The 26,422-nt window shown below is 44.1% G+C and overlaps 1 protein-coding gene and 1 long non-coding RNA gene across 9 annotated transcripts in view; one reads left to right on the forward strand and one right to left on the reverse strand.

Annotated features, from left to right (window-relative positions):
• Positions 1-7,149, forward strand: part of LOC131723148 (uncharacterized) — a 14,179-nt gene extending 7,030 nt beyond the window's left edge. Inside the window, exon 2 of the long non-coding RNA XR_009320136.1 lies at positions 6,700-7,149. This is a non-coding gene — a long non-coding RNA (uncharacterized LOC131723148). The remainder of the gene's footprint in view (positions 1-6,699) is intronic.
• A 2,842-nt stretch (positions 7,150-9,991) lies between these two features.
• The window catches only part of LOC131723102 (protein diaphanous homolog 1-like), a 98,285-nt gene continuing 81,854 nt past the window's right edge, over positions 9,992-26,422 (reverse strand). For 3 of the 8 annotated variants that reach the window (XM_059016506.1, XM_059016505.1, XM_059016508.1), the window contains 3 exons: positions 19,573-19,593; positions 11,930-11,995; positions 9,994-10,967 (listed from right to left, as the gene is read on the reverse strand). In XM_059016506.1, the coding sequence (XP_058872489.1) occupies positions 10,435-10,967; positions 11,930-11,995; positions 19,573-19,593 (620 nt within the window). In that variant the 3' untranslated portion in view covers positions 9,994-10,434. Of the gene's footprint in view, positions 10,968-11,929; positions 11,996-19,572; positions 19,594-26,422 lie in introns of all 8 variants that reach the window. The other 5 variants (XM_059016504.1, XM_059016501.1, XM_059016502.1 and 2 more) reach the window with 4 other exon arrangements.

The following is a 26,422-nucleotide window of genomic DNA, read 5'->3' on the forward strand; positions in this document are numbered from 1 at the left end:
ACACTGCCTCTGCGATGTCTGTGCTCCGTCTCTCTCTCTTTGGCAGCATCGATGCGCTGTTAGTTACAACACTGCCTCTGCGATGTCTGTGCTCCGTCTCTCTCTCTCTCTTTGGCAGCATCGATGCTCTGTTAGTTACAACACTGCCTCTGCGATGTCTGTGCTCCGTCTCTCTCTCTCTTTGGCAGCATCGATGCGCTGTTAGTTACAACACTGCCTCTGCGATGTCTGTGCTCCGTCTCTCTCTTTGGCAGCATCGATGCGCTGTTAGTTACAACACTGCCTCTGCGATGTCTGTGCTCCGTCTCTCTCTCTCTTTGGCAGCATCGATGCGCTGTTAGTTACAACACTGCCTCTGCGATGTCTGTGCTCCGTCTCTCTCTCTTTGGCAGCATCGATGCGCTGTTAGTTACAACACTGCCTTTGCGATGTCTGTGCTCTGTCTCTCTCTCTTTGGCAGCATCGATGCGCTGTTAGTTTCAACACTGCCTCTGCGATGTCTGTGCTCCGTCTCTCTCTCTTTTTGGCAGCATCGATGTGCTGTTAGTTACAACACTGCCTCTGCGATGTCTGTGCTCCGTCTCTCTCTCTCTCTTTGGCAGCATCGATGCGCTGTTAGTTACAACACTGCCTCTGCGATGTCTGTGCTCCGTCTCTCTCTCTCTTTGGCAGCATCGATGCTCTGTTAGTTACAACACTGCCTCTGCGATGTCTGTGCTCCGTCTCTCTCTCTCTTTGGCAGCATCGATGTGCTGTTAGTTACAACACTGCCTCTGCGATGTCTGTGCTCCGTCTCTCTCTCTCTTTGGATGCATCGATGCGCTGTTAGTTACAACACTGCCTCTGCGATGTCTGTGCTCCGTCTCTCTCTCTCTCTTTGGCAGCATCGATGTGCTGTTAGTTACAACACTGCCTCTGCGATGTCTGTGCTCCGTCTCTCTCTCTCTTTGGATGCATCGATGTGCTGTTAGTTACAACACTGCCTCTGCGATGTCTGTGCTCCGTCTCTCTCTCTCTCTTTGGCAGCATCGATGTGCTGTTAGTTACAACACTGCCTCTGCGATGTCTGTGCTCCGTCTCTCTCTCTCTCTTTGGCAGCATCGATGCTCTGTTAGTTACAACACTGCCTCTGCGATGTCTGTGCTCCGTCTCTCTCTCTCTCTTTGGCAGCATCGATGCTCTGTTAGTTACAACACTGCCTCTGCGATGTCTGTGCTCCGTCTCTCTCTCTCTCTTTGGCAGCATCGATGCTCTGTTAGTTACAACACTGCCTCTGCGATGTCTGTGCTCCGTCTCTCTCTCTCTTTGGCAGCATCGATGCGCTGTTAGTTACAACACTGCCTCTGCGATGTCTGTGCTCCGTCTCTCTCTCTTTGGCAGCATCGATGCGCTGTTAGTTACAACACTGCCTCTGCGATGTCTGTGCTCCGTCTCTCTCTCTCTTTGGCAGCATCGATGTGCTGTTAGTTACAACACTGCCTCTGCGATGTCTGTGCTCCGTCTCTCTCTCTCTTTGGATGCATCGATGCGCTGTTAGTTACAACACTGCCTCTGCGATGTCTGTGCTCCGTCTCTCTCTCTCTCTTTGGCAGCATCGATGTGCTGTTAGTTACAACACTGCCTCTGCGATGTCTGTGCTCCGTCTCTCTCTCTCTCTTTGGATGCATCGATGTGCTGTTAGTTACAACACTGCCTCTGCGATGTCTGTGCTCCGTCTCTCTCTCTCTCTTTGGCAGCATCGATGCTCTGTTAGTTACAACACTGCCTCTGCGATGTCTGTGCTCCGTCTCTCTCTCTCTCTTTGGCAGCATCGATGCTCTGTTAGTTACAACACTGCCTCTGCGATGTCTGTGCTCCGTCTCTCTCTCTCTCTTTGGCAGCATCGATGCTCTGTTAGTTACAACACTGCCTCTGCGATGTCTGTGCTCCGTCTCTCTCTCTCTTTGGCAGCATCGATGCGCTGTTAGTTACAACACTGCCTCTGCGATGTCTGTGCTCCGTCTCTCTCTCTCTTTGGCAGCATCGATGTGCTGTTAGTTACAACACTGCCTCTGCGATGTCTGTGCTCCGTCTCTCTCTCTTTGACAGCATCGATGCGCTGTTAGTTACAACACTGCCTCTGCGATGTCTGTGCTCCGTCTCTCTCTCTCTTTGGCAGCATCGATGCTCTGTTAGTTACAACACTGCCTCTGCGATGTCTGTGCTCCGTCTCTCTCTCTTTGGCAGCATCGATGCGCTGTTAGTTACAACACTGCCTCTGTGATGTCTGTGCTCCGTCTCTCTCTCTCTCTTTGGCAGCATCGATGCGCTGTTAGTTACAACACTGCCTCTGCGATGTCTGTGCTCCGTCTCTCTCTCTTTGGCAGCATCGATGCGCTGTTAGTTACAACACTGCCTCTGCGATGTCTGTGCTCCGTCTCTCTCTCTCTTTGGCAGCATCGATGCTCTGTTAGTTACAACACTGCCTCTGCGATGTCTGTGCTCCGTCTCTCTCTCTCTTTGGCAGCATCGATGCGCTGTTAGTTACAACACTGCCTCTGCGATGTCTGTGCTCCGTCTCTCTCTCTCTTTGGCAGCATCGATGTGCTGTTAGTTACAACACTGCCTCTGCGATGTCTGTGCTCCGTCTCTCTCTCTTTGGCAGCATCGATGCGCTGTTAGTTACAACACTGCCTTTGCGATGTCTGTGCTCTGTCTCTCTCTCTTTGGCAGCATCGATGCGCTGTTAGTTTCAACACTGCCTCTGCGATGTCTGTGCTCCGTCTCTCTCTCTCTCTTTGGCAGCATCGATGTGCTGTTAGTTACAACACTGTCTCTGCGATGTCTGTGCTCCGTCTCTCTCTCTCTCTTTGGCAGTGTGGCATCACCTCAGCTCCTCCACAGCTCACTTGATCAAATCCTGGAACGGAAACAGTTTCACTGAAAAGCACTTTTTTAAAACCAAGACTACAGCAATGACAACAATCTCCCTAACCAGTAAAATTTGGAATAAACCGGAAATGCAGAACGCTATGTATAAACTACCCACATTAACATGTTTTACTCTATGTATTCTAAATAACCAGCAGTAATATTCACTGCTACAAACACACACACTGTATAAACAGCTCCCCTCTTCTCTCTGTCTCTCTATCCCCCCGGCCTGTCCTCTCTCCCTTTAGCATCACCCTGTAGAATTCATTTTCCTTCATGAAGTCGAACGAAACCTGCTTGAAATAACGTCACGTTAACTTATTGAATTACACAACGCTGTCGTTTCCCATCTACTTAAAACTGACAAATGTGACGTTTCGAACTCTAACGTGAAATACTGTACAGCAATTCTGGCTTCCGGTAGACTCTTGCGATGTCGTTTTGTAGTTTTCCTATAACAATGATGTACAATAAAATAACTATATGAGCATAATTTAGATTTCTTTTTTTTTAATTGACACAATCTTAAAATGATTGGTGATGCAAATAGTTTGGTCACAGCTGTGTACTGTTTTACAGTTTTTTGTGTACATCTTTTCAGCGGATCCTCTTCAAAAAGGTTTCCCTAAAAATCATTCTTCATACATTTTTGAAGGACTCTTAGCCTGATGTCCAATATTAAGTATCATTTTGTACCTGGTGTTTTGAGCTTGTTTTGAGAATCCCATGTACCTGCACACCTGAACACGCCCTCGTTCCATTCAAATCATGTGACGGGGTGACCTTTGAACTCTGCCAGACCCAGGTCAAGGTCTGTTTAGAGGGAAGTGATGCTGTAATAACTCCAGCAGAACCCAGAACCGCTCAGTGTGTGCGACTGCCAGTCGCTATTAAAGGGAATATATATTTAAAATGACAGCGATGCAAGCAGTGGCCAGCAACACATTTCAGAGATGAAGTGATGCATGGCTTTGATTTCTACTCAAGCAGGTGCAGCCAGGGCAGCATTGCGGTCAAGGCTGATCTGCAGCAGGAAAGCAAACCCAGAGTCAGAAGCTGCAGTTTTAAAGCACACTTTTATTACAGAGGAACAGATAAACAAGGGCATAGGGGCCCAAAATGAAAGGTTCAAACAAAATCGTAATGTAGGCTGGGCATTCACCTTCGCTACCATTACAAAACACCATGCAAACCCAGAGCCCAAACTCCTCCTCCAAACGGGATATTATTATTATTATTATTATTATTATTATTATTATTATTATTATTATTATTATTATTTCTTAGCAGACGCCCTTATCCAGGGCGACTTACAATTGTTACAAGATACCACATTATTTTTACATCCAATTACCCATTTATACAGTTTGGTTTTTACTAGAGCAATCTAGGTAAAGTACCTTGCTCAAGGGTACAGCAGCAGTGTCCCCCACCTGGGATTGAACCCACGACCCTCCGGTCAAGAGTCCAGAGCCCTAACCACTACTCCACACTGCTGCCCTTTTATAGCGTGATCAATCAAGAGCCAGTCACATGTCCCACCTGTATTCAGCAGGGATGAATTAACCCCGTCCCTGCCCAGCTTCAATACAAACCACACCTGCACGCTGTTAACACTGGCACAGACCCACCCCTGCACAGCTTCAATACAAACCACACCTGCACGCTGTTAACACTGGCACAGCCCTGCCCAGCTTCAATACAAACCACACCTGCACGCTGTTAACACTGGCACAGACCCACCCCTGCACAGCTTCAATACAAACCACACCTGCACGCTGTTAACACTGGCACAGCCCTGCCCAGCTTCAATACAAACCACACCTGCACGCTGTTAACACTGGCACAGCCCTGCCCAGCTTCAATACAAACCACACCTGCACGCTGTTAACACTGGCACAGCCCTGCCCAGCTTCAATACAAACCACACCTGCACGCTGTTAACACTGGCACAGACCCACCCCTGCCCAGCTTCAATACAAACCACACCTGCACGCTGTTAACACTGGCACAGCCCTGCCCAGCTTCAATACAAACCACACCTGCACGCTGTTAACACTGGCACAGACCCACCCCTGCCCAGCTTCAATACAAACCACACCTGCACGCTGTTAACACTGGCACAGCCCTGCCCAGCTTCAATACAAACCACACCTGCACGCTGTTAACACTGGCACAGACCCATCCCTGCACAGCTTCAATACAAACCACACCTGCATGCTGTTAACACTGGCACAGCCCTGCCCAGCTTCAATACAAACCACACCTGCACGCTGTTAACACTAGCACTGCCGTGCCCAGCTTCAATACAAACCACACCTGCACGCTGTTAACACTGGCACAGCCCTGCACAGCTTCAATACAAACCACACCTGCACGCTGTTAACACTAGCACAGCCCTGCCCAGCTTCAATACAAACCACACCTGCACGCTGTTAACACTGGCACAGCCCTGCCCAGCTTCAATACAAACCACACCTGCACGCTGTTAAAACTGGCACAGCCCTGCCCAGCTTCAATACAAACCACACCTGCACGCTGTTAACACTGGCACAGACCCATCCCTGCCCAGCTTCAATACAAACCACACCTGCACGCTGTTAACACTGGCACAGCCCTGCCCAGCTTCAATACAAACCACACCTGCACGCTGTTAACACTGGCACAGCCCTGCCCAGCTTCAATACAAACCACACCTGCACGCTGTTAACACTGGCACAGCCCTGCCCAGCTTCAATACAAACCACACCTGCACGCTGTTAACACTGGCACAGCCCTGCCCAGCTTCAATACAAACCACACCTGCACGCTGTTAACACTGGCACAGCCCCACCCCTGCCCAGCTTCAATAGAAACCACACCTGCACGCTGTTAACAGTGGCACATCACTGCCCAGCTTCAATACAAACCACACCTGCACGCTGTTAACACTGGCACAGACCCACCCCTGCCCAGCTTCAATACAAACCACACCTGCACGCTGTTAACACTGGCACAGACCCACCCCTGCCCAGCTTCAATACAAACCACACCTGCACGCTGTTAACACTGGCACAGCCCTGCCCAGCTTCAATACAAACCACACCTGCAGCATGCTATTAAAAATGTAAAAAATGTTGCCTTTCATGGTCTTAAATACGTATTTTCAAATAATTCCCAATTTTAAACATTTATTTAAGCAGAAAAAAATAGCGTGGTCGCGTTCAAAATTTCTAATTTCGAGTTATTTATACAACAGATGTTCCTAAATATTTAAAAAGCTTAGCTGAAAAACAGTAAACGCTAAATTGTAGAAAGGAAATCGTGAGTGTGTTCGATCATTTACCGGAAACAAACTAAACCAGCTGTCCGGTTCCTAAAGGCAGTGTAACAGGGAGCGAGTCCATAAGGAGAAGCGTTTGCTGTATTTATTTACGTGATAATATGGAAATGGAAATTCACAGGGAACTTCCACAGAAATAATGAAAAGTAGCAGCGTCTCATTCAAACTGTGAATGTCTGTCCTGGTTTGAACTGCAGTCTGAGAGCGATCGCTGTGTCCCAGTTTGAATTGCACAGTCTGACAATGATCGCTGTGTCCCAGTTTGAATTTCACAGTCTGACAACGATCGCTGTGTCCCAGTTTGAATTACACAGTCTGACAATGATCTGTGTCCCAGTTTGAATGGCACAGTCTGACAATGATCTCTGTGTCCCAGTTTGAATTGCACAGTCTGACAACGATCGCTCGGTCCCAGTTTGAATTGCACAGTCTATCAACGATCTCTCTGTCTCTTGTTTCTCCAGATGAGGAAAGCTGAAGGAGGTTTGAGAAGCAGGGAGCAGCGGATCCAGCTCTCTGATGCCAGGAAGAAACCACACTGTCAGGGGATGAAAACAATCACACAAACAAAGCATCTAGATCCTAAAATAAAATCAATTGGACTATATGAAAGACTTGAGTGCTTTATTTTGCATTGAAACCTTTCTGCAATGTGATTCTGTTTGGTATCTGACCATGTGGTGCTCAACTCTGTTGAAATTATCTATTATAGATTAGCCCGTATTTTCAATGACATTTACTCTAGTTTTTTTAATTCCTTCCTCTTTCTTGAAAGCGGTAGAACATAATTTTACAGAGTGTTGTGAAAATTGGAGGGTAGATTTAAAGATGATATGCAATGAAAAAATGTCCGACCAGAGGGTCGTTGAATTGAAACCCTTTCAAAATAAAAATCCCCCTGTCAATTCTGTAAATCAGTTTTTTCATTTTGCACTTTGAATTTCATTTTGAATTATCCCGGGTTTAAAAGGCATGTCGTATGCAGACAGGCTAAAAGAATTGAATCTATTCAGTCTTGAGCAAAGAAGACTACTCGGCGATCTGATTCAAACATTCAAAATCCTAAAAGGTATTGACAATGTCAACCCAGGGGACTTTTTCAACCTGAAAAAAGAAACAAGGACCAGAGGTCACAAATGGAGATTAGATAAAGGGGCATTCAGAACAGAAAATAGGAGGCACTTTTTTTTACACAGAGAATCGTGAGGGTCTGGAACCAAATCCCCAGTAATGTTGTTGAAGCTGACACCCTGGGATCCTTCAAGAAGCTGCTTGATGAGATTCTGGGATCAATAAGTCTCCATACAAGCTTCCCAGCGCCAGCACTGTGTGTGTGTGTCAGTACCTGTGTGTGTGTCTGTGTGTGCGTGTCAGTACCTGTGTGTGTGTGCGTGTCAGTACCTGTGTGTGTGTGTGTGTGTGTGTGTGCGTGCGTGTCAGTACCTGTGTGTGTGTGTGCGTGTCAGTATCCGTGTGTGTGTGTGTGCGTGTCAGTACCTGTGTGTGTGTGCGTGTCAGTATCTGTGTGTGTGTGCGTGTCAGTACCTGTGTGTGTGTGCGTGTCAGTACCTGTGTGTGTGTGTGTGTGCGTGTCAGTACCTGTGTGTCAGTACCTGTGTGTGTGTGTGCGTCAGTACCTGTGTGTGTGTGTGTCAGTACCTGTGTGTCAGTACCTGTGTGTGTGCGTGTCAGTACCTGTGTGTGTGCGTGTCAGTACCTGTGTGTGTGTGTGTCAGCACCTGTGTGTATTTTTGTGTGTGTGTGCGTGTCAGTACCTGTGTGTATTTGTGTGTGTCAGTTCCTGTGTGTATTTGTGTTTGTGTGTGTGTTTGTGTTCTTGTCTACCTATCTAAGTGGGGTCTTAGGTGTGGTTACACATCCACCAAGTGGGGACTCGGTAGCCAGGTGGGGACCAAATCCAAAACCCCACAACGGACTTGTTTCAATTGTGTTGCAGAGGAGAAACACAGCTAACTGAGGAACGAGTGATTCAGTAGAGAGAGGCATGGACCCGACTCCAAGGAGAAGAAGAAGGAGTAAAGAGAATGACCCTCCTGATATGTCACAAGAGCCTGCCAGGTACTGAAAGTCTTTTCTTATTAGTTCACGGTGCGGCGGCATGCTGAATAATACCTTTACTAAGAAGCTGTTCAGGAATCCAAATCACTGAACTGAGTCTCAAGCCCAGGGTTAGAGTCCAGACCTCTCAGTGCTTTACAATGCTTCCCTATGCTTTACCACACCTCTCTGTGCTTTACAATGCTTCCCTATGCTTTACCAGACCTCTCTGTGCTTTACAATGCTTCCCTATGCTTTACCAGACCTCTCTGTGGTTTACAATGCTTCCCTATGCTTTACCAGACCTCTCTGTGCTTTACAATGCTTCCCTATGCTTTACCAGACCCCTCTGTGTTTTACAATGCTTCCTTATGCTTTACCAGACCTCTCTGTGCTTTACAATGCTTCCCTATACTTTACCAGACCTCTCTGTGCTTTACAATGCTTCCCTATGCTTTACCAGAACTCTCTGTGCTTTACAATGCTTCCCTATGCTTTACCAGACCTCTCTGTGGTTTACAATGCTTCCCTATGCTTTACCAGACCTCTCTGTGCTTTACAATGCTTCCCTATGCTTTACCAGACCTCTCTCTGCTTTACAATGCTTCTCTATGCTTTACCAGACCTCTCTGTGCTTTACAATGCTTCCCTATGCCTTACCGGACCTCTCTGTGCTTTACAATGCTTCCCTATGCTTTACCAGACCTTTCTGTGCTTTACAGTGCTTCCCTATGCTTTACCAGACCTCTCTGTGCTTTACAATGCTTCCCTATGCTTTACCAGACCTCTCTGTGCTTTACAATGCTTCCCTAAGCTTTACCAGACCTCTCTGTGCTTTACAATGCTTTCCTATGCTTTACCAGACCTCTCTGTGCTTTACAATGCTTCCCTATGCTTTACCAGACCTCTCTGTGCTTTACAATGCTTCCCTAAGCTTTACCAGACCTCTCTGTGCTTTACAATGCTTCCCTAAGCTTTACCAGACCTCTCTGTGCTTTACAATGCTTTCCTATGCTTTACCAGACCTCTCTGTGCTTTACAATGCTTCCCTATGCTTTACCAGACCTCTCTGTGCTTTACAATGCTTCCCTATGCTTTACCAGACCTCCCTGTGCTTTACAATGCTTCCCTATGCTTTACCACACCTCTCTGTGCTTTACAATGCTTCGCTATGCTTTACCAGACCCCTCTGTGTTTTACAATGCTTCCCTATGCTTTACCACACCTCTCTGTGCTTTACAATGCTTCCCTATGCTTTACCAGACCTCTCTGTGCTTTACAATGCTTCCCTATGCTTTACCAGACCTCCCTGTGCTTTACAATGCTTCCCTATGCTTTACCACACCTCTCTGTGCTTTACAATGCTTCGCTATGCTTTACCAGACCCCTCTGTGTTTTACAATGCTTCCTTATGCTTTACCAGACCTCTCTGTGCTTTACAATGCTTCCCTATGCTTTACCAGACCTCTCTGTGCTTTACAATGCTTCCCTATGCTTTACCAGACCTCTCTGTGCTTTACAATGCTTCCGTATGTTTTACCACACCTCTCTGTGCTTTACAATGCTTCCCTATGCTTTACCAGACCTCTCTGTGCTTTACAATGCATCCCTATGCTTTACCAGACCTCTGTGCTTTACAATGCATCCCTATGCTTTACCAGACCTCTTTCTCTCTCATTCACCTCTTTCTTGCTCATTCTCATTTGAAAAACCATGTTAATGAGTATTAAGAAATAAGAAAAAGTCAGTCTATCACGTTAATTTTTTTTATTAAATCACATTACTAAAATCTGAAATATTAAACATTTTATGGAAATCAAAAAACAAAAACACACACACAATAAAGCAAACTTAAGTTCACTTTTTTTAAAACTGTTACAGCACTGACTATTGGATGCCATTTTTTAAAATATATATAAAACATAACAATTCTTAAAAAATAAATTAAATACAGTTACTTCCTATGAAATCCATTCGTTGCTAAAAACAAATAATTCACCTCGTTTCGCTCTGCAGGTGGCGCCGTTTTACCCCCTAACTTTCATCCAAAGTTGTGTCAGATTGAACATTCCCTTCACCCGAGGAGTGGAGAGGACAGACAGGGAGTTCAATACAAAGGGTTTCTTACAACACAAAACAGTCTAGTTCAGCTGGCAGATTGTTACAGGGGAATCAGAATAATAAAGCCCAAACCCAGGATAGAGCGGCTCAGTGAATGTGGTTTGGAATCTGTGCAGGAGGGTCATTGTGTCAGAGACGCCATAAAAGGACAGCGTGCCGGCATTAAAGTCCAGATACACTCCTATTCTGGGGGAGTGGGGGGCAGTTATTGCAGTTTCATTGTTATTGTGCCGGGCAGAGTAACTGGAATCAGAGCAGAACAAACTCCAGGACTTGCCATTGCCTCCAAGGATACAGGAATGATCCCTTCCTTTCCTGCGGATTCCTTTATATGTGACTCCTATAGAAGCCCCTCCCCCACTCCACTCAATCTCCCAGTAACAGCGAGTCCCAGACAAACCCTCTCTGCAAAGCACTTGGGCACATCTCTCAAATCTCTCTGAGTGATGAGGATATCTCTGGGTCTCTCTCCTCCGTGTCACCTTTCTGTTCCCTTCAGACAGACAGAGGATTCTATGCGCTGTGTTGGGGTCCAGTGTGAGCTGACAGGAATCTGATTGAAGAGAAGAGGACGGGTAGAGGAGAGACGGTTAGAAAAGTCAAATCACTGAGAAAATCAACAGTCATTGTCTGCTGCATCCTCACATCCTGTTTATGGAAGGTGTGTGTGTTTTTTTAATTATTTTTTTTAATACATTTTGACCACTTTTTTAAATTTTTAAATTGAATTCCCTGCCTCAAGATGGCTTCCCGCGGACCGGCATGGACCTCTCAGAACTACATTTCCCATCATCCTCCTGCTCACTGGTAATTCCATCTCAATTACATATGTGAGCAGGAGGATGATGGGAAATGTAGTTCTGAGAGGCCCATGCGGGTACATGTGAAGCTATCTTTAAACCCTGTTGATTGTTTTATTCATTATAATTCCTCGATCTTATCAAACTTCTTCAATTGTAACCAATCAAATGCAACTCTGCATACAATTACAGTTCACTTAATGTTCCTACAGGGTATGTGTTGCCATTTTACCCACTCAGACCCCTTGCTTACTAAATATCTTCAATAGAATATCATCCACTCTTCAAATATCTGTCTAATATTTTAATGAGCAATCCATCCCACAAGTGCAGTGATACTGCAATATACATTTACTACCAGCACAGGATGACTGAGAGGGATAGCTGTTCATTTTACCCCACAACTGGTTTCACATGCATTGTACATGTATTAAAAGATGGGATGATTATCTATTCAGGGATACCAAGATATTTAGGGAGAGAAAGGTCTGAGTGGAAAAACAGGCAACAAATGCCCCTCCCCCAGTCATTCTGCATGTATTCATCTGAACCAATACTTGTTGGAGAGGAGTGTAGATTAATGGCTTCACAATTACTAATAAATAATAATAATTGCTGCCCTCAAGCTCCACCCCTCCCTGTTCTGTAGTGTTAGCTCTTCTCACAATGGAGTGACACATCTTTCAATCAAATGTTTCAGTGAAAACAGACTTACATTTTAAAAACTCAGCTCTGTTCCTTGGCTCTGGAGCCTGCAGACTGTAAACTGCAACTTCATTCACTGGACAGAAAAAAAGAGAGAGAAATAGAATTGAAACATACAACAGTCACTGTCTGCGCCATCCTCAAATCACTCCCTCCTCCCTGCTTAATCAGTCCCTGTTCCCTGCTCCCTCCTTCATCCTGCCTCCTCCCTGCTCCCTCCTCCATCCTGCCTGCTCCCTCCACCCTGCTCCCTACTCCCTGTTCCCTCCTCCCATCTCCACCAGCTATCAAACGTTATTTTTGGTGTTTTGGGGCGATCAGCCAATAATACAACCGTGTCCACCCTTTATGCGTTTTCATTGGTCAGATTATATGTCAGTCACACAGCCTGAGGAAACTGCTGAATGTGAGCTGAAGCAATCATGAAACTTCATCACTGAGAGCCGCAGTGGAACATTATTATAGTTTAAAAAATAATGTTTACACACACACAAATAATAGAAATAATGTTTTAAAATTTCTGATAAATAAAACTTTAGCAGCGTACTGTAAGGTGTCTGTACGCGTATGTTATTAATGTAGTTATAACGTTATATTAAACAGCAACACATCCCACAATCCTCTCGGGAGCGCTTGATAAAGAAACCCGTCCAGCCCTCCCTGATCAATCCAAGAGAAACCCGCGTTTCCAACATCGGAACCACCTCGGCAACAGCCGCTCCGCATCCCATCTGAGGACAGAGCTGCATTTCCATGAGGGAGTCACCACGAATATGGAGAAACCGGACACCCGAAAAATCACCCGGACCCACACCAACGGGCTTTGAAATACACTCTGATTCGGACTGAAGGGAATCCACTTCACACAAAAAGGGTTCACAGAAATGTGAGCAAACACAACCACCCTCAGAACAAACCCGTGAACACAGAAATGGAAAAATAGAAATGTGAAAGCGCGTCATTTTAACACGCTCCCTAACAATTGCCACGGAAACCCTGACGACAAAAAAAACAAAACAAAAACAAAACAGAAATGGCACTCTGCAGAGAAGAAGAATTCAGCTCCACGACACCTGAAAAACTACAGGAAACGTTAGCTTATTATCATAAGAGTTTCTTTATTTTATTTTTTTTTAAAGGGGTTGATACCCATTTCATACTTGAAAGGGAACGTGCTGTTTTTAAGTTACAAGTTCAAAGTGTTCTCTTTGGTTGCAGTCGCGTATCACTCCTAGTACAGACCACAGCAATCGCGGTTTTCTCTGTACTGTCGCACACAATGCAAACCTTATTTTAAACTGTGTTCACGTTATCAAAGTTGTTGCTATTTTAAATACAATTCTTCATGGAGTTCAGCAGAGATTATAAAAATATTGCATGGGGCAGCGTGTGTGTGTGTGTGTGTGTGTGTGTGTGTGTGTGATAGGCAGTGCGTGTGTGTGTGTGTGTGTGTGTGTGTGTGATACATGAGCATGTAATGCCTGGATAACCCCCTCGGTGTGCATTACATTCTCATATCACACACCACCCCATGCTGTATTCTATAGATATTGTACAGCTCCTTTCTGTCCTTCCATTTCTACATAAACTCTGAAATTAAAACGCATTCAGTTCAATTACATATTATTACTTCACACAGTAAACACACTATAAAACTACTAACATGTTTGCAAAAAATAACCCAGCTGCTTAGTACTGTGTGATGGGAAGTACTAATTAGCCAGGTTATTATCATCAAGTATCCTAAGTTAATGCTGCCATGTATTCCCCAGTGTGGGGGGAGTAAGCCAGTCATATCTGATCCTGTAAGATACGATCCCCTCTATTAATACAGAGCCTGTCATATCTGATCCTGTAAGATACGATGCCCTCTATTAATACAGAGCCTGTCATATCTGATCCTGTAAGATACGATCCCCTCTATTAATACAGAGCCTGTCATATCTGATCCTGTAAGATACGATCCCCTCTATTAATACAGAGCCTGTCATATCTGATCCTGTAAGATACGATGCCCTCTATTAATACAGAGCCTGTCATATCTGATCCTGTAAGATACGATCCCCTCTATTAATACAGAGCCTGTCATATCTGATCCTGTAAGATACGATCCCCTCTATTAATACGGAGCCTGTCATATCTGATCCTGTAAGATACGATCCTCTCTATTAATACAGAGCCTGTCATATCTGATCCTGTAAGATACGATGCCCTCTATTAATACAGAGCCTGTCATATCTGATCCTGTAAGATACGATCCCCTCTATTAATACAGAGCCTGTCATATCTGATCCTGTAAGATACGATCCCCTCTATTAATACAGAGCCTGTCATATCTGATCCTGTAAGATATGATCCCCTCTGTTAATACAGAGCCTGTCATATCTGATCCTGTAAGATACAATCCCCTCTATTACCCTCTATATCAATGCATATTTTAGTATGGGTCTAAAACAGTAAACTCAGCTCTTACCAGGACACAATGGATTCTGCAGCAGAGAAAACGCAAAGATGGTGCATTTGTGAATTCAGTTTCAGTTTTTACATCATGTCACGTGACTGCCCAGTGTAACCATGTTAAATACAAGAAAGTAAGGCATTCATATCATTACTGTGCTGCTAAAAAGATGTGTTGCCACCCTCCAAACCAGTTTATGGTTGTGAGGTTTGTTGTTTGAGTCTCTGAAGCATCACACGGGACTAAAATCGGGCGTTCTCAGAGTTGGTAAAAAGCAGAGGACGTCTAGAAACCTCCCAGACATGGATTCGTTTATCAAGGAAAGTCAGTAAATTCAAAATGAAATGTGATGTTGTGCCAGAGAAGGTGTTTTTGTGCATGATTTGTAAACAATAAACCGGGTGTAAATAACTAATTTCATTGTACCTTCTTTTCCAAAAGCAATAATAACCATTTCTTCCCTTGGTGATATGCATTTTCATTTACATCTTCAAATGCACCGTTAATCAAAAGCATCCGTTTTTTAAGAGTTGCCAATTATGTTTTGTATTTTTTGCTCATCCCCAATTGTTGTGTTTTACTGAACTGTAGAATCTCAGGACTAGGGCTGCTACGATTAAATAGAAAATCGTTTTTTCTATCGATTCCATTCCTCATTATATACATCGATATAAATACTGAATAATCGATTTCAATAATTACATTTTTGTAACGCGCACAGTTAATAACATTATTTAAGTTTATCAATGAAACTGCACCAAACGCCCTGCCTTGCTAGTTACAATGCTTCTGACAGACTAGCAGGGGCGCGCTTTTCTTTACCTGCCTGTGTTAACCAGCATCTAGAACCACCTCACTGAGTCGGGCCTTGTAAACAAACAGTGTGCTCTCTATCTATTTCTACCGTGGTTTTTTGCTGTCTGCTTTCAACTCGCCCGCTGCGGCTTCAGCCCCTGTGTCTCCCTGGTCTATGCTGCGCTGACCAGGTGTGTGACCATGCGGTTTGGGTAGACATTGTTGCACAGCAGCCTCCCCCCCTGGTGCTTCGGTACCGCGGTGCACGCGTAGCCCTTGGTACTTCAGTATCGAGGTATGCACGGTGCTCATTGCACACGCCACACAGTGCCCAGCGCTATAGCACAGTGCACGGACACACCGCCACACGGTGCACATAGTGCCACGGTACTCGGTACACACGGTGCATACAGCGCTAGTGCAGGGATGCACGGTGCACATGGTGCTCAGGGTACTCAGTGTGCATGGTGCCTGGTGCGTGTGGTGCACACGGTGCACAGTGATACAGCGCTAGTGCAGGGACGCATGGTGACGCACAGTGCACATGGTGCTCAGGGTACTCAGTGTGCATGGTGCCTGGCGCGCGTGGAGCACACGGTGCACAGTGATACAGCGCTAGTGCAGGGACGCATGGTGACGCACGGTGCACATGGTGCTCAGGGTACTCAGTGTGCATGGTGCCTGGCGCGCGTGGTGCACACGGTGCACAGTGATACAGCACTAGTGCAGGGACGCACGGTGCACATGGTGCTCAGGGTACTCAGTGTGCATGGTGCCTGGCGTGCGTGGAGCACACGGTGCACAGTGATACAGCGCTAGTGCAGGGACGCATGGTGACGCACGGTGCACATGGTGCTCAGGGTACTCAGTGTGCATGGTGCCTGGTGCGCGTCGTGCACACGGTGCCCAGTGATACAGCACTAGTGCAGGGACGCATGGTGACGCACGGTGCACATGGTGCTCAGGGTACTCAGTGTGCATGGTGCCTGGCGCGCGTGGAGCACACGGTGCACAGTGATACAGCGCTAGTGCAGGGACGCACGGTGACGCACGGTGCACATGGTGCTCAGGGTACTCAGTGTGCATGGTGCCTGGCGCGCGTGGTGCACACGGTGCCCAGTGATACAGCGCTAGTGCAGGGACGCATGGTGACGCACGGTGCACATGGTGCTCAGGGTACTCAGTGTGCATGGTGCCTGGCGCGCGTGGTGCACACGGTGCCCAGTGATACAGCGCTAGTGCAGGGACGCACGGTGCACATGGTGCTCAGGGTACTCAGTGTGCATGGTGCCTGGTGCGCGTCGTGCACACGGTGCCCAGTGATACAGCACTAGTGCAGGGACGCATGGTGACGCACGGTGCACATGGTGCTCAGGGTACTCAGTGTGCATGGTGCCTGGCGCACGTGGAGCACACGGTGCACAGTGATACAGCGCTAGTGCAGGGACGCACGGCGCTGCACGGTAAGCAAGGTAGTGCAACTAGAATGCAAGAGCAGCTCCTGAACTCCTAGTCAAAGCACCTTTTGGTAATAATAATAATAATAATAATAATAATAATAATAATAATAATAATATAGTGATAGAACTATGCAGAACTATTGCAAAAAGAAAAAGAAAAAAGGAAAAATTGTGGCAGTGTTTTTATATTACTTTGGTCTACTGTTTACAAATATACAGCATCTACAACATCGTTGAGCGAAAATTATATTTGATATTCTGGTTTATTAATCACACTTCGTAAGAAATGCTTGTATTGGATATCGCGGTCGGTCCGTGTTCTTGGATCAAAACGAATAAATAAAATTAAAAAAAAGAATTTCACAAATTAGTGCACTGGTACTATTAGTGCACCGGTACTATCAGTGCGCTGGTACTATCAGTGCGCTGGTTCGGCTGGCGGAGCTCAGTTATTTTTATACACACACACACACTAATGTCAGGGTTTATGTAGTTGCATATTTCCGCTAATATATTTGTATTTTGTTTTGAGGGATGGAGTAGCTGCAGTGGGATTTGTTTTATTTCTGATGCATAATAAAATTACATTATTTTTTTTGTAAAGAAAAGCTAGCCAAAGAGAAATGGATGATTTTAAAACAATCAAAATACTGTTGTTGTTATGAATTATTATTATTATTATTATTATTATTATTATTATTATTAATAATAATAATAATAATAATAATAATAATAATAATAATAATAATAAGAGGTAACGGATTTGCGATAATAACTAAATAAATTAATACATACATTAAATCACGAGGTTGACTGAAGGTTTTCTCAGGTAATTTGGACTTTTGGTACACTTTTCTGTATATACAACTCCAAAATTATTCCACACAATTGAACTCACAGAACAGCTAGTTCCTTTTTTCAAATCACTCCTCTCACAGCACACAAGCATGAGCACCGCAGAAGAGACAGAGCAGCAGCGCAACACCAACTGAACACCCACAAAACCGCCTGATTTCTCCTTATCCAATGGCCAAATAAAAACATACAAAAAACGTATCATACAAGTGTTATAGCTGGTCTTCTGCGTAGTGTAGTTTTGAAAGCAATCCATGATTTTTAAAAGGAGAATAACAGCGGTAAAGACAGTGTGCGCATTTGGGCCGATTCAATCAGACTGCTCATTCTAAAAGCAACACCTGGGCCGATTAGATCGTCCCGTGCCAGTTATAGAGTTAAGCATATGACTGCAACAGTAGCCTATTCAAGCGCGTGTGTGGAGGTGTATTTTTCTAAGTGTGTGTTCGGGCAGTCGAGAGGGGCCCACCAACCTTAATTTTCAGGGGGCCAGGGGTGCGACCGCACCCCCTGCCTACCACCCCACCCCTGCCCCCCACCCCACCCCCCTCCTCTGGCTCCGCTACTGCTTTTACCGTTAACAAATCCTTGGCATTGCCCGACAAAAATATATAAACAACACAGCTGCACTAACCCTGAGCAGCGCGAGCTGCCAATTCAAACTGGAAGAGTTCGAATTTCAACGGCTGAAGAGCGGCCCTACGTGAATATTTTACCATGACACTGGTACACTGTAACAACAAAAGAGGCGTAACCACAAGGCGTTGTCTCTTTACCACTGCTTCGGTGTCAGGGGCAAGGGAGGAGAAAAGCCTTAGTGGGATGTATTTAATATCATGTGAGCTGTGAATAATTTGTACTCTACTCGGCCTACCTGGAGAGAGATGCATATTAAAACTGCTGTTGATTGAAGACCTATTAAATGACATCACTCCTGTTTCTTTTCCCTGATCTGAATTGCCCAGTTTGAATGTCTCCTCACCACTGTAACCCAGGACTGAAGATAAAGCTCCTTTCACACTCTCAAGCAATCGCATCTTTTAACTCAGAGTTACTAAGTTACTGAATCCTGGAGGCGAGGAAGGAAGTCTCTGCATGGAATCATAAAGACCCCTGACCAGTTGGGGGCGCTGTTTCAGCTAAACCGGGGTGGCAAGCCCTCTTCTCTGGAGAGCCACAATCCAGCAGGTTTTATAGGTAACCCATCAATTTCGGTAGACTTGGAACAATTTCATTTTGACTAGTTAATAAGGTCATTTATTCATTTAAGTAATTTAGAGATAATCTAGAACACAAACCTGAACACCCTGCAGCTCTCCTGGACCAGAGCTGACCACTCCTGATTTAATTGAACACATGAAGCTGCTAAAATGGTCAAAAACTTGCATTCTTCAGACATGACTGATTTAAGGGTTACCTATAAAACCTGCTGGATTGTGGCTCTCCAGGACCAGGGTTGGCCACCCCTGAGCTAGACTGTCAAGGGCACTGAAACATTGAACAGGCAGTGTTATGCAAATGCAGATATGAAGTTAGTACCTCAGATGGTCTCTCAGGTTTGAGTCTTTGACCCTGTGACGGAGGCAGCTTTGTTACATGACAGACACAAAGGGTTCATGTTTCTTGGGCGATACCCGTGATCAAACTTGAACTAGAGGATCACAGAATACAGTTGTGATCTGAATATGAAGATCATTTGTTACGTGTCACCTGGAAACCACAAAGTCACATGGACCATATATGGCAGCCAAATGAGGTCACAGATAAGGTACTGTTAAGATTGGGCCTAAGGAGATTATAAAATATTTAAAATATGAACCTGGTACTGTATCTCAAACAGATTATGAGCTGTGAGAAGCAGAAACAAGTCTGTGGAATTGAATATGAAAGAACAAACTTCAGATATGTGGATGTGATGCTGCAAGTCCCATCCCATAAACAATACAGCCTTGCTTGAGCCTACATGGACATTAAAACGTGACTTTTGTTTTAAAACAACGACCACATACCTATTGTGGCAGGAAAAATTGTGATTTTAACCAATGATCACCCCTGGTATAAACAAAAGAGAAACAATGTACTTACCTCTGTCGTCATCGTCAAACACTGTAAGAGAAAAAAAAAGAAAAGGTGATTTAAACAGAACTGCACTGAATATTGAAAGCCGGTATCTCTCTGAAAAGCTGCACATTTTCACAGCGCTGCACAAACAGTGTTTCAGTACCTCAAATATGTATGAAGGAAAACAAACGGAGAATTCTGATATTTTTCAAAGAAAAGAAAATGACTTCCCTGTTGATGTGTAATAGTTTGTTAAGGGTGATTATACCAGCTCAGAGCAGGGCCAGTATTGCAGAGAGGCCTAATGTGCCCTCTGTGCTCCCGTGAGTCCTGTATAGAGGGCGCGGGTGAAATGATTTTACTGTATGTCATGGTTAGGAGGCAGACAGGGCTGCATAACTGAGGTAGAGCTGGGGTTATGTTTTGTGTAAGCCATTGTCATGGGCAAGCCTCCCTTCTGCACAAGTAACTATTATGACTTGCTGTGACAGGGGAGATCTGTGCTGGCTGTCGGGCGCATGCATGAGCTGCAGGGGGGGGTCAGAAAACCCTGTAGGGCTCCACTTGTCAATCATGGTGTTGATGCAGAGGCCAGGTGGAGGTGCGCTGGCTGGCGCTCTGTGATTTGTCGGGGCGTGGCGCCGGGCAGGACTGAGGGCCAATTAAAGAGTCCCTATTCCGTGTCCTTCTCTCTCGTGTAGGAAGTGTATGGACAGGAGTGTCCCCGGAGGATTGCTGAATTCTGACGACATGCAGCTGAGATTATTACGCTGGGGCAGAGCAAGCTGAGAGAACACCAGAGCTCTGTTATACCCCGAAGGAAAGGGGCTTGGAAAGAGAAGGAATAAAGAAGCGGTTTTACCTGGAGTCTGTCCGGTACTGCCCGAGCAGGCAACAGGTGTACAATTAGTAATAGTTAGATGGAATTTTAATGTCCCACAGGGAGATAGATAGGGAAAGGAACAGTGACTCGATATCCACAACGTTTGTTTTGTAGTTTTACTATCCGTGTTTATTTTCTCTTTTTTCTTATACCTTTTGTTTTGATTATTATTTGCAGCACCTGAGAGTGCGAACCTCACTGTATGTATTAGAAGTCTTCACAGGTCCAAATTAATCAACCCGACCCGACCACGAACCGACAATTATTTACCGGACCCGACCTGATGTAAAATTCTTGTTATTAGATTCGGATCCGATCCGGCCCTGAAAAAACAGTGAAAGGCTTTTCCTTTCCCCTGCTTAGTATATGCACTGACTAGATACAGTATTAAAGAAGGGTGTTTATCCAGTCAACCCGGAAATCTGGCTGAACTACACACAGTGTTTATTCCATCAGGAACCTAAGCAGAGGACTTTAAAATTAAATATATAATATGTTTGTGTAAAAGATAAATACATTATCTGAAAATCAAATGAACTGAAGTACAATCTCATAAACGTGTGATTTTATTACAAACTGAACACAAGAGCAAATGGAATTGATGTAAAATTTGTGTTTTGCAAAACTTGTTTTCCTTCTTTGTCCACAATAACAACAAATGATTCCCACTCCGCAGACTTGCATTTTTCTGTGAGCTTTTGTTCATGGAATTCGTTTTTCTTTCACATCCTTCATAAACAAATCCATTACTCTGACTTTTAAGAATGATCTAAAGAAACCCCTTCGATGCGGGTCACGTGTCTGCTGCTGCGCTCTCCACGCCATGTCATGTGCTACTGGGGGAAGCCAATCCACGCAACAGGAACTATAAACAATGATTTTAGTACCAAAGAGAGCCTCTTTAATAGTAATTGACAGTTTGTGTATTACCGAGTAAACAAAATTGGACCCGACCCGACCCGGGTGTTGGGTGACAAATCTGCACCCGAAAATGCGTTCGGTACGGATCGGGTCTCGGGTCCTCGGGTCCGGGTAGACCTGTGAAGACCTCTAGTATGTGTTACTACCATTGTTTGTAACCACCCTGGTAACTCTACCAGTAAAAGGAACTTCAGAAATACTGTTGCGGGTATTTGAGCCACGGCACAAGAGTGCCATCTTGTGGATTAATAAAACAGTGCGCCCAGTGGCATTTCAAATAAAACTTCTGACTCCTGTGTCTAAGTAAAGAACCCACACCCTCTCACACTTGCAAAAAATATCAGTTTGTCTCAGTGCAGTAAAAATGAGCTTTAGAAATATCAGCCCAGCCACTGTGTTTAATGATTTATAACAGCAGAGCTCCATTTCAAAACATTAGGTTTCATTTCAAAATAAAAAGACTTTGTGTTTGCAAGTCATCTGTTAAAACTATGCATTTATTTTGATAAACTTTATCAATTTTACTCCTGTTTCTTATCCCTGATCTGAATTGCCCAGTTTGAATGTCCCCTCACCACTGTAACCCAGGACTGAAGATAAAGCTCCTTTCATTCTCAAGCTATCCCATTTTTTAACTCAGAGTTACTGAATCCTGGAGGAGAGGAAGGAAGTCTCTGCCTGGAATCGTGAGGCCCCTGACCAGTGGGGGGCGCTGTTTCAGCTATAATGGGGGTGGCCATCCCTTGTTTTATAGGTAACCCTTAAATCGTCCATTTCTGAAGACTTGGAACAATTTCATTTTGACTAGTTAAGCAGCTCATTTGTTCTATGTCTACCGCGCAGACATAGTTAAGGTTTGAACGAAGGTTCTGTTTAAAGTCGATTTTACAATGAGCTCAAAAGGGGGGTAAATCTCCATCAATATGCATGAACATTCGTGTGTGTGTGGTCGGATTGACAGGCTCAACAAACCCTGTGAACGGGGTAGCATTTGGTGAAATACTTTTTGAGATACAGCATGGCGATGAAAACAGCTTTTTTTTTTTTTTTTTTTTAAAAAGAAAAATTAAGACGCTTTTGTATACACCTGTATCTCAAAAAGTACAGCTAATTAAGGAACCACACCTGGCATACACATAGTCCCGGGAGTGTAGATGTGCAACGGGGTATTTATATTTTCGGGGGGGGGGGGGGTCCTGGTTTTACCAAAATTGAACCGGTCTGACGTCACTTCTGTCTGACGTCAGTGCCTGGTAGCGTTGCTTTCGACCGTTCCATTTCACTGAATAGGGAGACATTGAATAGCCTATAGTTCAGCATACACGGGTCAGATCTGTGTTTCTGTCTGGATAAAACTGGTAATCAGTGATAATAATTAGTGTTTGTGCCTTCGGTACTGGGGAAACTAATAATAATTTGTTCATTTAGGAAATACGTTTTTCTCCTCCCCCCTCACTTTATGGTACAGTCAGGAGTTCATTGAAACTGTCCGTGTTCCATTCCACACACACACACACACACACACACAGCGTCAGCGGTCAGAGAAACGAACACGTGAAACAGAGAATGCAGTGGCACTTTACAGTATTACCCTGTTAGCTGGGTTATATTGTTGCTCACCAGCGAAAAAAAAAACAAAAAACTTTCATAACTAAAGGGGGAAAGAGGTGCCGTGGCTCAGCCCTGGAGAGCCCTGGCACAAATTAAGCACTAGTTAAATAATAAAATGTAAGCCTCCGATAAAGGCGTCTACCAAATGGATCAAAAATAATAAAGGCTACACTGTATTTGTTATGACACCTCCTATTTTAAACTCCAATGCTTTTTTGTTTATTGAAGATCGTTGTTATTGGGTTTGTGATTATTTGTTTCTATCAAAGTTGTAATTTGCTTTGTTAAACGAATGATCTGACTGACAGCTTTACATGGCCCGGCTTGAACAAAACTCTTGTTCGTCGAGGAACACATTGATTCACATCAAATAAATACATACTGCCTGCTGGATACGAAACAAGAAAGAAGTCTGTCAATACTTGTAAACGCAGTACTGTAAATGGTTATGATCTTGTATAGCGTAGGTTCTAAAAAAAAAGTGAGAAGATAATGTTTTGCCAAATAGAATAAAATACAAATGCATACTATTATATGTATGCGTGTTATATATTCCATATTTAAGCACATACATTAAACACTTTCTGCTATTTGTTTACTGTATATCGCTGCCAAAGGAAGTTTGAGATTTTTTAAATTAACAGCGCGCGCTGGTCCACAAAGTTCTTCAACTGCTACAGAATGTTTGATACCTTCTTCACAATGCAAAGTAATTTACTGACAGGTGGGTAAAAGCTATCATTAATCATTTTTCGTTGATTTAAGAAACCCCTAAAATAAGGATGTATCAGACAGCAGTAGAACATCCACGAGTAAAATAAAAAGTTATTTAACTTTTGTTAATGAAATGGGTCAATAACAATATATTTTTTAGAAAGTATAAGACATGACTGATGACGATAATCAATTGGCATGAAGTGAGAAGATAAATAAATTAATATACGACTTGCAGTGAGTAATCTAAAGCCGGTAAAAAAAAAAAAACATTACAATACAGTATATTATTAATAGTGACAATACAACTGTAGTAATATTTGTATTGCAATTGTTTATGTGTAAAACTCGTCAAGACAGTACAGTAAAGTATAACTATACATATCTGCAGCCTCTCTAGCAGCCGTTGCTGTCCCGACCTCTCCAACCTCAGGTACAGCCATTGCTGTCCCCATCTTTCCAGCCTGACGTACAGCCGTTGCTGCTTCCACCTCTTCAGCCTCCAAGGCAGCCATTGCTGTCCCCACCTCTCCAGCCTCAGGTACAGCCGTTGCTGTCCCCACCTCTTCAGCCTCCAAGGCAGCCATTGCTGTCCCCACCTCTCCAGCCTCAGGTACAGTCGTTGCTGTCCCCACCTCTTCAGCCTCCAAGGCAGCCATTGCTGTCCCCACCTCTCCAGCCTCAGTTACAGTCCTTGCTATCCCCACCTCTCCAGCCACCAGGACAGCCATTGCTGGGGACTCCAGGGACAGGCTTTGCTTTCCCGCCTCCTCTAGCCTCAGGGGCAGGGATTAACAACATTTGATTTTGCCTCAATAAACCTGACTTTTAAAAAAAAATCTTTACATACACTGTGTTTCGTGATTTATAACAGCAGAGCTCCATTTCAAAACATTTTGTTTCATTTGTTCCATCAGCTTTCAGCTCTCAGCATGAACCCATCCAGACCAGAGGCCCCGACACTCGGAGAAACACAAGGGAACCGCACGCTGAAACTCAACTGCTTTCTACACTAGGCAACAATACTTAAATATCTATTCAGGTCTTGCACGATTCCTTGTTATGGTGTCAGTATGTACTAATATTTCATTGGCAAATAGTTGTTTAAAACCTCTGTTCTTATTGCAATGTGATATTAACTGTTTTATGTGATTTCCAAACGTATTTTGATTGCATGCTTAATAAATACCATCTTTCTAAGAAAGGATTCTCAGAACTGAATCATTCATTCAGGTTGAACAACCACAGATTATTGAATTTGGATATGAGTAATTATTGGTCGTTTCTGGTAACGTGTAAATCTCTATTGTTTTCAGAGAGTGATATTGAAAAAGGTTTTCATGTTAAAATAAACACAATTGTTATTTTGGCAATAGTTGGAACTACATCCAAGAATAATGATCAAAACAATAACATCAACAGTGTATCGGTTTCCACTGATATAATTGCTGATGTCACCATAACCAGACTACTTACAGTTTATTAAATATTCCCACTAAGAAATAACTAATAAAACAGATGATGAATAATCAATACAGTTAATATCTCCCTACAGTTTTCTGGAAGTACCCACAGTTTGACAAGGTGTATATATGTGTGTTCAATACAGCCTGTGTAATAAAAGGAATTGGAATTGATTTAAAGGGTTATTCAGAAGTGATTCGAGTCGGGGTCTGCAGTAGGGGGCTACAGTAAACCTTATTGAAGAAGGTTTACAAGAGACACTTTTTGTTCAACTGATTTCATTTGAAACCAATTTAAATGACTAACAAACTGGAGTGACTTAAATGTAAGTAATTTGTTGCCACTCTGAGAAGCTCATTTTAACAATCGTGAGACCCCTGACCAGTGGGGGGCGCTGTTTCAGCTATACTGGGGGGTGGCCAGCCCTTGTCCCTGGAGAGCCACAATCCAGCAGATTTTACAGCTAACCCCTAAAATCATACATTTCTGAACACTTGGAACAATTTCATTTTGACTAGTTAAGCAGGTCATTTGTTCAATTAAGAAATTTAGAGATAATTTGAATGAAAACCTGAACACCCTGCAGCTCTCCTGGACCAGAGCTGACCACTCCTGATTTAATTGAACACATGATGCTGCTAAATTGATCAAAAACTTGCATTCTTCAGAAATGGCTGAGCTAGACTGTCAAGGGCACTGAAACATTGAGCAGGCAGTGTTATGCAAATGCAGATATGAAGTCAGTACCTCAGATGGTCTCTCAGATTTGAGTGTTTAAGAACATAAGAAAGTTTACAAACGAAAGGCGGCCATTCGGCCCATCTTGCTCGTTTGGTTGTTAGTAGCTCATTGATCCCAGAATCTCATCAAGCAGCTTCATTTTTTGTGATCAATTTATTAATTTATTTAATTAAAAAAAACAATACAATACACAAAACATCGGTCGATAGCAGGGTTAACCACCGCGTTCATGTCAGCGCCGAGAACAAGGCTATAATCTGACATGTCCAGCAATATAGTAGCTAGCGAGCTAAAAAAGTCTGGGTAATAAATCGCTGGGGCATAAACAGATACAAATGCAATCTTTTTATCAGATATAATAGTCTTCAAAACTGCCACTCTGCCATCTAGAGTTCCGTGTGATTCCTGCACAGTGATAGGTAAACTGCGTCTTAGTAATATTGAAGCACCTTTAGACCTGGAGTCGGCACAGCTCGAGGCAGCCACGTAATAGTGTTTATTAGAAAATCTGTTAACATCACGTTCTCTCAAATGTGATTC

The sequence above is a fragment of the Acipenser ruthenus genome, chromosome 53 (genome assembly GCF_902713425.1).
Source record: "Acipenser ruthenus chromosome 53, fAciRut3.2 maternal haplotype, whole genome shotgun sequence".
Classification (NCBI taxonomy): domain Eukaryota; kingdom Metazoa; phylum Chordata; class Actinopteri; order Acipenseriformes; family Acipenseridae; genus Acipenser; species Acipenser ruthenus.